This window comes from Octopus bimaculoides, chromosome 14 (genome assembly GCF_046866305.1).
Source record: "Octopus bimaculoides isolate indiv1 chromosome 14, ASM4686630v1, whole genome shotgun sequence".
In the NCBI taxonomy this organism is placed as follows: Eukaryota; Metazoa; Mollusca; class Cephalopoda; order Octopoda; family Octopodidae; genus Octopus; species Octopus bimaculoides.
The window spans coordinates 2247809-2260308 of NC_142941.1; the positions used below are offsets into that span (position 1 = coordinate 2247809).

Here is a 12500-nt window from a genome sequence, read left to right on the forward strand (position 1 = left end):
CACACATACACATATATGCATACCTATGTAGACATACACAAACACACACACATACATACACATAAACACACATATATGTATGTATACATACATACTGGTATATACATGTATGTACATGAATTTAGGCAGTGCAATTTTAGCTCACCTAAGCGAGTTAGTTAATCATTATGTGTGCACAACTCAACCAGTTATCGGTGCTATGATTTTATGTTTTATGGGAATTAAACAAACAGGAGGAATGGACATTAAATATAACAGGCAAAGAACATACAGAATGCTCTCATTTATATATATATATATATATATATATATATATATATATATATATATATATATCAATAAATAGTATATATAGTTTCTAGCTTGAGGAAAAATTTTGTGCGCCGTGTTAAAATAATAATTTATTAAAAAACAACAACTATTCTTCAAAATAAAGACCAACATTTTCCACGACCTTCTGCGTCAACGATCTGCAAGCTTTTGGATTTGGTCAAAGTACCAATCCTTTGGCTTTGGATCGGAAAATTCTCAACAGTCTTCTTTAGCTTCAACTTCATGACTCAAATCAGTGACCTTTCATAAAGCACTGCATTGATCGGAAGAGACCGAAGTCAGATGGAGCAATGTCTGGACTATAGGCTGGATGCAGCAGAACTTCCACACCATCCAATTCTTAAATCTTGTTGCTGGTCTTTCTGGTGGTATACGGCTTTGCATTGTCTTGTTGAAACAAAACGTGTTTTCCACGAACAAGTCTTAGGTACTTTTCAACCAGCGCATCATGGACTCGATCGAGTTGCTTGCAGTAAAGTTCAGTGTTTATGACATGGCCATTTAGCACAAGTTTGGCACATAAAATTTTTCCTCAACCTAATAATATATATATATATATATATATATATATATATATATACACATACATATATCAAATTTGCTGATGTGGCCAATGACAGCACTGCCTGACTGGCACCAGTGGCAGTGGAACGTAAAAAGTACCATCCGAGCATGATCATTGCCAGGGTCACTGACTGGCTCCTGTGCCGGTGGCACATAAAAAGCACCATTCGATTGTTGCTGCTTTCCATGCTGGCATGGGTTGAACAATTTGACTGAGGACTGGCGAGCCAGAAGGCTGCACCAGGTTCCAATCTGATTTAACCCTAACCCTTACCACCAACATTTATGTGTGTGTCTGTGCACACACGCATGCATGTATGTGTGTGTGTATGTAGTTATATGTATGTCTGGGCACGTAGATCTACATTTATCTATGCTTAAGCATATGAATGCATGTGAGTGTGTATGTACATATATATACAAGCATATATGAGTATGTGTGTATACACACACACACACACACACATGTATATATATATATATATATATATATATATGTACATACATATATACATATATGTGTATGTGTACATACAAACACACACTCTACATTTGTGTAGTGAGCTTTCTAATTTATCACTTCTCGGTGAATCAATGAAAATTTATATATCTTTCTATTTAGTTAACTATCTCTGTCTTTTTTTGTTCTCTTTCTCTCTCTCTCCTCTCTCTCCCTCTCAATCTCTCTCTCCCTCTATCTCTCTCTCTGTATCTATCTATCTATCTATATATATACATATGCTATTAGGAATGTCTGTAACTTTGGCGTCCATGAATATATTGTCAAATTTAAACTCCAAATACTAACCACCAAATATGTATTTGTATATATATATATATATATATATATATATATATATATACGTGTGTGCATGTGTATATATATTTATATATGTGTGTGTGTGTGTGTGTATATATATATATATATATATATATACATACATATATATATATATATATATATATATATATATATATATATATATATATATATATATATACACATACTCACATTTATATATATATATATATATATATATATATGTACATATATGCATATGTACACACACACACAGATACACACACACCCAATATATCAGAGAAAAGTCAACAGCCTGCCATTAATGCACCCTGTTGCATACATTAATCAGTGCAGAAAGTGTTTTTCTGATTCTATAATTAACATTGTAACGAGACAGTACTTGTGTGACCCCTAAATGTACCCAGGTGCATCAACACTGATCATTGATATCAGTTACCGGAGAGCAATTGCAGAGGTAGACTGATGCAGATTCCAGTAGTGCAGCCGTTATGGTGCAACAGTTTATTGCAGTGATGTCCAGTGAGGTGCAGCGGGAAGGTAGAGGGGAGAGGTGCAAGATTTTAATAAACTGCAGCAGGGGGGTGAGGGGAGAGGTTGCAAAAGTATTAGAGGAGAGTTGATGAGTGATTTCACTAATGAGTCACTTAATGCAAGCAACATAAAAGTCACCACCACCACCATCAACCCATCACCATCATCATCATTGCCATCACCAACAACAGCAAAAACATCATCATCATCATCATCGTCGGGGAGGTGACTGTGATTGTTTGTCAGGTTCAAATCTTTCAACAATATTGAAACCTGAGCAACTGATCTCTATTTTTCTGTCTACAGAGATATTTTATTTAAATACAAGAAACTTTCCATATTTGAGAAAGAGGAACTTAAAGGTCACCCTCTGATCCATCGGTGTTCATCCTTTAGGGGTCAATAATATAAGTACCAGTCAAGCACTGGGGTCAATATAATCAACTAGCACCCTCCCTCCAAATTTTTCTGCTCATAATAGAAAGGATTATTATTATTATTATTATTATTATTATTATTATTATCATAGCTATTTTATTTTTTTGCCTGTCGCTACATTGTCAGTTCAAATTCCACCAAGGTCAACTGCCTTTCATCCTTTCGGGGTCAATAAATTAAATACCAGTAAAACACTGGGGTCAATGTAATCAACTAGTCTCCTCTTCACAAATTTCAAGCCTTGTGCCTTTAGTAGAAAGAATTATTATAATTATTATTATTATTATTACTTTTATTATTATTATTATGAGGATGACAAGCTGGCAAAATCATTAGAGTATCTGACAGAATGTCATTCAGAATTCCAAGTTTTTATTCTTTGAGTTCAAACCCCACTGAGATTAACTTAGCTTTTCATCTTTTTAGGGTGAATAAAACAAATACCAGTCACATAATGAGCTCAATAGTATTGACTACCCCCTCCCCTCAGTTTATTGGTCCCAGACCTGAATCAGAATCTATTATTCTTGTTTGTCAAGACAGGTGATTGTGTTATCCACAAATTAGAATTTACAAACTTGTTTAAAACACTGAAAACTTGTGTTTTGTGTGCGGACTGCTTGAGTGAAGGAGTGTGACTTAGTGGTTAGGGTATTTGGCTGACAATCATAACGTTGTGAGTTCAAGCCTTGCCAGTGCATTGTGTCTTTGAGTAAAACACTCTATTTCTCGTTGTTCCAGTCCACTCAGCTGGCAAAAATGAGTTCTACCTGCAATTCAAAAGAGCCCCACCCCCACCCCCTGTCACATGCAATGTTACATTGAACTTCCCTGAGAATTGTAGCAAGGGTGTATATGTCTGTGGTGTATTTTTAACAATCCAGTGACAAAAACAACAACAACATCAATATTTCTACAAATATCAAACAATAAATAAAATTGAATTTATATGACACAAATACTTTGCTTTGGCATGAAGAGATTTTGAAGAATGAAAACTGAAGGACTTTTGAAGCAGAAACGACTTTAATGCCAGGCTTGATTGTGAAAAACAACAACAGCAACAACAACAACAACTTCAGTAACGATAGCAACAACAACAACAACAGAAGCACTCACATTTGATCTCAGACTTTGTGCAGCGAAAAACAGGAGGAGAAATAGTTTTGGCTTTATTAGTTGAGAGTTTCTGAATTTGTGTAGGGTCCAAACTAAGAAAGAGCATTGGCAGCTCTGCCCTAATAGAATGTCCCTGTTCCCTTGCCTGAGGAATTTATGTGGGATCAAACTGGGAGAGAATTGGCATGTACCCTCAAAGAGGTGCTTGAGAGAAGTCCCTGAATGATGTGTTGGGCATCATTGCATTCATTGTCTGAGGCAAATGAAATGGGGCCATCATTCTGCACTTCAAGAATAAAGCAAAGACAGAATGGAAAACAGAAATCAGCAAACATTGACTTTGACCCCAATCTATGAACCCACACAAAGCAAAGATGGCAGCAAGGGACATTCAGCCCTAGTTTGTTTACGTTTTCATGGAGCAATGTGGAGATCATGAAAAAGGACACAGGGTCCAATGGGAGCAGTAATGGTTTTCAAGTCATTCATTACCTGAAAACCAGAGAACCATTCCTGAGATCTGTCACATGACGGACCCAGGAAGTAAGGTGTTGAGACCAATGGTGCAAAGAAGAGCAAGGGTCAGCTGTTAGTTTTGTAGCAGCAAGACCAGGAAGTTGAAGACCAAATGTCCCCAATCACGGTCAGTCAGGACAAGTGAAGTGGAGTAGGAGAAGGAATAGGAGGAGAATGGTCCACAACAGAAACAACAACAACAACACCAAGATTAGCTCCAGCACCATGAAGAATGAGAAAATCTGTCTCGTCTTTAATTCCAAAACTTGACCAATGGGAACCCACCCCTGCTCTTCCACCAATAATGCCTGCCCCACCACCACCACCACCACCATTTGGGGACAATGGTAATATGATAAAAAAGAGGAATGATGAACAACTGGGAATAAAAGAAGGAAGAGAATCCAACAGTAACAGAAAGAGGAATTGGAAGAGAATGGGCTTCAAACTGTTTCTCTCTATTAATTCCACTATAAAAGATAATCGGCTAGTCTGGTGCCATAGAAACGGAAATCTCTCCACAGAGCCACACATTGGGAATGAACACTGAAATATGTGATTACAAAGTGAGATTCTTAACCGCATGACCATGCATACATACACACACACACACATAATATGTGTGTGTACATATAATGCATACATACGTTCATATAGTTGATATATATATATATATATATATATATATACTAGCACATTAACATATTATGTAAGTTCATGTCTATATATTCCCACATGTACACATGTACACGTTGCTCTCAGCTAGTCTCCCTTATAATCCTATAATCTAGTAAGGTAAGCCCCGACCCCACACACGTTATATTTCATTGAGATGATCAAAATGTGTCAGTATTGAGCAAGCGGAACTGTCCACACATTTTGATTCAAACAGTTGGTATTAATCACTTGCAATGTCTTCTTTCTATTCTAATGTTAATAGCAAATTAATTACTTCAAATTAATGAACGAATGGCCCTAAAAAGAAATTTATGTTATTGCCGCAAATTGATAAAATCCATTATTAAAAAATATCTTCGGAGTATATTCAAGGAATGTAACTCGTCTAAAAGTTATCTCCCTTTACAACTGGAAATTATTTTAAATGTTAATTTATTGTAGTTACTGTTAGGCTTTAGACACAGAATAAACCTTATTTAATAGACCTATGGTCAAAGACATTCCAGACATGACGGTCATGTTACAGAACTTATTGAGTTCTTTTATCCAAACACTCTCCCTACCATTATGTCCCTCTTTCTCAAGTCATTAAGTGGTTAAAGGAGACTGACTGGTATTTCTAGCGGGTTAAGCAATTGTACAACCGTTTCACTATAGTTGGTGTATATGTAAGTGTGTGTGTATATATATAGTTATTGTGCATAAACCTACCATGTATATATATATCCTTTGGTCAAGCCGCTTTCATAGAGTATATTTCAGATCTTGGAATTCGGTCGGTCAGCTGTGAAAAGCAGATGCATATATACATTACTGTGTCCTTAATAAACACATATACACACACCTATGTATATATATGTGAGTGTGTGTGTACGTGCGTGCGTGTATATATGTATCATGTATGTGTGTATGTATGGATGCATGCATGTATGTATGTATGTATTGTATTCTATATTCTAAATATTTTGTATTAGAAAAAATAACAGGTGTGTTCATTACATACCTATTTTTAATAATTAAATATCATGACTTGTTAATTAATATATAGACATTACTGATTGAAGTCACCAACTTAATTATAAATAACAACACTAGTACATTACCCTAGTGTAGAATACCACTAGGTACTACTACACAACTAGCAGCCCTGACACAACGTGTGTGATAAGATAATGATGAGAAAAACTGAAAGCAGACGTTACACTAAAACAAGTAAATAATTTGTAGCAAATATTTTCTGACTTCAGTGCTTTGTATTGATATTTGTCAATAAAGAATTGCTTTACTTGTTTAAATAATAATGTTTTAATAGAAAACTAAATTAGTACCAACTGAACTGTTGATATCATAATGTACACCATGAATCATTGTTTATAAGTCATCCAACAACATACAATACCTGTACATGCAATACCTGTACATACAATACCTGTACATACAATACCTGTAATTGCTTATACAAAATGATGAAAGTAGAACTAATTTCCAAAGAAAATTATATTTTAACTTTAAAATATAATTAAATTAAAGAGATTTGAGATTTCTCATTTCTATATTTGCATTTATCACTGCAAAATTTCATTTCAAAACATGTGTTTTTCAGAAAGTTATAAGATTGTATGTAGTTGCATCATCTTTTGGATATAATCACTAAATTTCCCTCAGATCATAATTTAACAACCTAAAAGGGTTTATTAGATCAGGGAGTCCTAGATAGATATGTGTTTGAAAATATCAAGTGATGGTCATGCTAGGAAGTCTTTGGGTACAGTACTGATGGATTAGGGTGGGACTGGGGCTAGACAACAATGACAACCACTGTGTTGCAGTCTTCACTAAGATGTATCTCTTTTCTCAGTCTTCAAGCAAGAGTTCAGTCCTTGGCAAATGGAAAGATGGAATGGTCACAGGTGGAATATTCTGACCTAAGGCTAAACATCATCATCAGCAGCAGCAGCAGCAGTAACACTATACAGATGTTCTGCTTTCCAAAGATATCTACAGGCTTGGCTGTGTAGTTAAGAAGTTGTTTTTTTTTCACAGTGATATGGTTTTGAGTTCAATCCTACATTGTGACACTTTAAGCTGACCTCCTCAACCATAGCATCAGATCAACCAAAGCCTGTGTGGAAAATCAACCCTGGGGCCACATCTGTTGCTAAGCAATAGAATTAACCAGTCACCCTGTCCACTCCTGGTCCCTGGATACCTTAAACGTAAGTCCACTCTGCTTCGATCTAAGGATCACTTACCCCTCCCCTTTCCCTCCACCAGTCTCGGTGGGGTCCCTAAAAAAGGGGATTGTAGGTGCTACCTCTCACTACGGAATTGAACATTCCAAAAAAAAAAAACATTAAACCCTTCCGTCATGGCAAATAAAAGATTTCGTGGCATTTGTGTTGGTCCTAAGACTTTGGTAAACTTCGGAGACGAGAATCTCCCAGACTTCTCTCATAAACGACTCCGTGCCGTTTGTCATCTTACGACGTCTTTAACAAAACATATCAAGAGTTATTCACCTTTGTTTGCTAATCCTAATATTAAGCTTAGCACCACCATCATCACATTATATATAATTTTTGACTGAGATTCTGTTTGTGTCGACCCATTTCGAAACAATCGTCTTATGGTTAAGAATTGTCTCCCTTCTCGTTGTTGGGCTGACTTAAATGTTGTTTACCGTTGTCTACTTCATCGGTATCGTCTTAATGTCATTGCACTCACATCTGACAGACCTTTGGTAAGACAACGATCCAGCCATGACCACCCATGACCAGCCTGTTTCTTTCCATTTATTTTTTCAAACATAGCGCTCTAAAATGTCATGTCTTTTCTTCATAAGTCAGTAAAACCTTATTTGAAGAGGAGTTTACTACTATTTCTAGTAATTTGAGTGACCTAACAGTCACATATGATACAAAAGGGATCGTCTGTTCAATGTCCTCCCCTCTCAAATTTACATCAACATTGGAATAGTATCGCTCAGATATCTCCCTTTCATTATTGTCATCCACGGTGACATCTCTCATCCTCTCCACTCTCCCTTTATTTCTTGGGTTCTTTCTCTCCCTCTTCCTCTCTCTCCCCTTTATCTCTTCTCTTTTATTTTCTTATATCGCTCCTCTACTCCTCCTCCTTTCCTCCACCTCTCTTCCTCTATCCACCATATTGTTTTTTCACTCCCCTCTGCCTCTCCCCCTCTTTACTCATTTCTCTGACATTGTTATCTTATATTTTCATTTTTCTCTCTCTTTCTCTCTCTCTCTCTCTCTTTCTCTCTCTCTCTCTCTTTCTCTCTCTCTCTTTCTCTCTCTCTCTCTCTCTCTCTCTCTCTCCCTCTGTAGATAAACATACAGACAGCCAGACAGATCCCAACCGTTGTCTTCCCCCCCCCCACCTTCGTTTCCTACTCAGTAAAGCTAAGGGTCAATACACGAGTTCACTTCCCAGCTGTTCAGTCTCCTGGTTGTATTTACCTTCAGTCCTTCAACAAGACACATAACTCTACCTGTTTAGTGATGAGGAAGGTTAACATACAATCCAGGAAAAAGATTCTGAAGTGTTTTTATTCGTTTTTACTAGTTTTTGCTTCATCCCTGAACCAAGGAGGGAAAGCGTCAAAGAATAAAAGATATTTCCATTAAAACTTTAACTTACCAATAATGTTGAAGGAGACTTCCTTTCTGTGGAAGGTATTATCCAGTCATTTTGGGACTCGTACTGTGGATAAAACTCGTTGTTGGATTCCATCAACAGAATATTCCTGTTGCGCATCTCCACAGAGTGCCGAGGCGCTGGAATGGTTTTCTTCGTCTGTGTTGTATAGTGACTTTTTTCACGATTACAAGGGATGGCTGTGCTAACTCCAGGTCTTGCCTGGTTACTTTGCTCGTTGTTACATCTCACAATACACAATGTAACAGATACCACAACAACTATAGACACTATCACAGCTGCTACGACAATGATTATCAACATGGTGGCATCGACGGTATTGTCCGACGGGAGATGAGCAGAGTTCAGTTTTGTTGAGGTTTTATTACTAACAGTTAATGTCAAAGAAAGAGTGGTTGTTGAAGACAATGCTGGCGTACCGTTGTCTTTCACAGCCAACAGAAGTTTATAAGACCCGGCATCGTTTTGATAAACTGTCCGTGAAAAGGACATTACTCCTGTGTAAGGGTTTATTTTAAACAGTTGTTTAGTATTGCCGTCAAGTATTTCATACTTTAAGAAGGCATTTTCGCGGCTGTCTCTATCAGAAGCCTTCAGAACTGTGATGTCGTTCTTGCTCTGAGGATAATAATGAACATCAAGACTAAAAGGATTAACACTAGGGAATGTAAAGTAAGGGGCATTATCGTTTTCATCAAGAACTTCGACAATCACATTGGCTGTGTTATTTAAGGAAGGGTCGCCACTGTCTCTGACAAAAACCTTGAATCTAAATGCTTCCTGTTTTTCACGATCTAACGGTCTGTTTGTAGAGATGAAACCGTAATCAGCAATAATAAATGGTAAATTGTTTCCTGTGTTACTAAACAAGGAATATACGAGTGTCCCTCCCAGGCCAATGTCTGGGTCAGTTGCATCAATAAAACCAACTGGGAAATTGGGTTTCTCATTTTCGTAAGTCAGGAATTTGAATGTCTCTCTTGTAAACTGTGGCTGGACATCGTTGACATCCATCACTTCAATGGAGAACTGTCTCTGAGTCTGTAAAGGAGGGGACCCTTTGTCTTCGCAAGAAATTGTTATGTCATACCTATCTTGTTTCTCTCTGTCAACAGATTTCTTTAACGTAATTTTATATTCATTTGATCCTAAATCTAAAAGAAGGAATTTATCATGGTGTAGGCTACATTCCACCTCACCGTTCTGTCCAATATCATTGTCAATAACACTGACATAAGCTATGAAACTGCCAACTTTGATCCCTTCAGATATTGAAGCTGTATTCTTTGTCAATTCAGTGACAAAGTTAATATCTATCTCTGGAGGATGGTTCTGCTGGTCAACAACATTGACCAAAATCATGGCAATAGACGTCAGTGGGGAGCTTCCACCATCTTTAGCTTCAACATAGAGTTTGTACGTTTGTGTTTGTCTTGAAGTAAAATTCTTCACTACAAAGATGCCGCCAGTTTCAGCATTTAGATAGAAATGTTGTGTGGCAGCAGTTGATGTTTCTGGACTAAAATGGTAGGAGATCTTTCCATTATTTCCAAAATCTAAATCCTTTGCTGAAAGAATTAAAATGGGTGTATTTCTATGATGTGTGTTCTTTATTGAAATGTTAAATGTATTTTGGGTGAAGAGGGGAGAATTGTCATTCAAATCTGTAACTGAAACTTGGATGTGAAGAATACCCTGTCTCATTGGATTGCCACCATCTCTGGCAATAACTTGAAGTGTGTAACTAGCTTTTCTCTCCCTATCAAGTCTCTCTGTAAGGATTAACCCCAACTTTGAACTTCCAGTCATCCTTTTCGTAACTGACAATTTAAATGGATCATTGATTTTTCTTTGAAGTTCATAAATAATCTTTGAATTTAGATCGCCAACATCTTTATCAATGGCATTCGGAATTGATTTTGTTAAGCCCATGGCATCTCCTTCTGAAAAATCTAGTTTTACACTTTTTTTCAAGAATTCTGGGGAATTGTCATTGACATCTTCAATAACTACTTTGATTTTTAAGATTTTCATAAATGTCTGTACTCTACGAACTGATATTTTGATTATCCGGAAACATTCCGTATTTGATGTACAAAGTAACTCAGCATCAAGTTTCTGGGCAGTGTAGAGCTCTCCAGTTTTAGAAACAGTAAAAAGATTATCATTTCCTGTCTGTCTCTGGTGTAATTGGTGGAACCTCACCAGATTATGTTCTTCGCTTGGAATACTCTCTAACAACTTGGAGTCTGAAGCGATATTACCGACATAACTATTAGGGCTTTTTTCTTCTTCTATGTGGTAAATGAGGTCGACAGCCCGACATTCATGGTAGAAAAAGGACAGTGCAAGCCACTGCAACACACCTTTATACATCTTCATGGCGAATTAACGACGAATCAAAGAAACCTGGAATATAGAAAGAATTATTTGTGAAATATCTTTCAGTTTGATAAAATAGTTTCTTACACAACGAGAACATCAAAAATAGTAACATTGTTATGATCCAAGCAAAAAAAAACCCTCCCCGATTCAGCCAACCTGATGACAAGAGCAAATAAATCTCCCCTCAAATCACATACTATTGCTTTAATAAAGAACCATTTCAGGGAAATATAGTCGTTGGGGAATTGTGTCTAAGAAATAGATGAGTACATGTATGATGGGTACATATGTATGTACACACACACACACTCACAAATGTAAAAAGACTGCAAAAATATGTTATTTTCTAAACAGAATTCTTAAAATCTTTTCTCACTGGTTCAGATTCAACTTTTTTAATCTGCTCCTCTCTGGTTCAACAAATTCCATGGCCCGACACAGTTTAAGTGTATCGCTATTAGTTTGTAGAAGCACCACAAGGACAATTATATAATAATAACATAAAGAATATCAGGATCGAACCAGAGAACAAGGAGTTTGTGGAAAACCAAGACAACTATTCTTTTCTACTCTAGGCACAAGGCCCGAAATTTTGGGGAGGGGGACAGTCGACTAGATCGACCCCCAGTACGCAACTAGTACTTAATTTATCGACCCCAAAAGAATGAAAGGCAAAGTCAACCTCGGCGGAATCCAAGACAACTATTATTCCTGTAGTGATTGGTGCATTTGGCACAACACCGAAAATGTTGCTTAAAAAACTGAGCGAGATTGGAATTGAAACTCGCATTGTTGACTTTCTGAAAAGATATTATCCTATATTCTGCAAGAATCCTGAGGAAGATTTGAAGAGACTTGTCACCAAACACCAAGATAATATCCCTGCTAAATAAATTAGCATGCATTAGCGGAATAATGATAATAATGGTTTCAAATTTTGGCGTAATACCAGCAATTTTGTGGGGGGAGGGTACGAGACAATTACATCCCCCTAGTGCTTGACTTGTTTTATCGATCTCGAAAGTATGAAAGGCAAAGTCGACCCCAGTGGCATTTAAACTCAGAATGTATATATATATACACACACATATATATTACAAACCCATCTTCGTCTTTTGTTTTTTTGTAAATTCTCACTATATATATATTACCCTAGCATGGCCACAGACTTAGGGCTGAAACACATAAAATAATGAATATATATATATATATACACACAAGATATATAATATATATATAGATAGATAGATAGATAGATAGATATAGATATACATGTTTGTGTGTGTGTCACTAAACTCTTTCTCTAAAACAGTGTTCATTTAAAAAATCCTTGACTGCAGAATTCTGTAAAATGTATTTAAGAGCTTTAGTGAGTTTTTTAAAGCCGTATCAAGGCCCACAATAGCAAATATAATTTTCACAGCAGCTACATCATCGC

At 36.6% G+C, this 12500-nt stretch overlaps 1 protein-coding gene across 4 annotated transcripts in view; it reads right to left on the reverse strand.

Moving 5' to 3' along the window:
* The window catches only part of LOC106873951 (protocadherin-18), a 71332-nt gene that overhangs the window by 31659 nt on the left and 27173 nt on the right, over positions 1 to 12500 (reverse strand). For 2 of the 4 annotated variants that reach the window (XM_052972931.2, XM_014921493.3), the window contains exons 2-3: positions 8660 to 11086; positions 5714 to 5786 (exon numbers count right to left, since the gene is read on the reverse strand). In XM_052972931.2, the coding sequence (XP_052828891.1) occupies positions 5736 to 5786; positions 8660 to 11059 (2451 nt within the window). In that variant the 5' untranslated portion in view covers positions 11060 to 11086 and the 3' untranslated portion in view covers positions 5714 to 5735. The remainder of the gene's footprint in view (positions 1 to 5713; positions 5787 to 8659; positions 11087 to 12500) is intronic. The other 2 variants (XM_014921496.3, XM_089362148.1) reach the window with 1 other exon arrangement.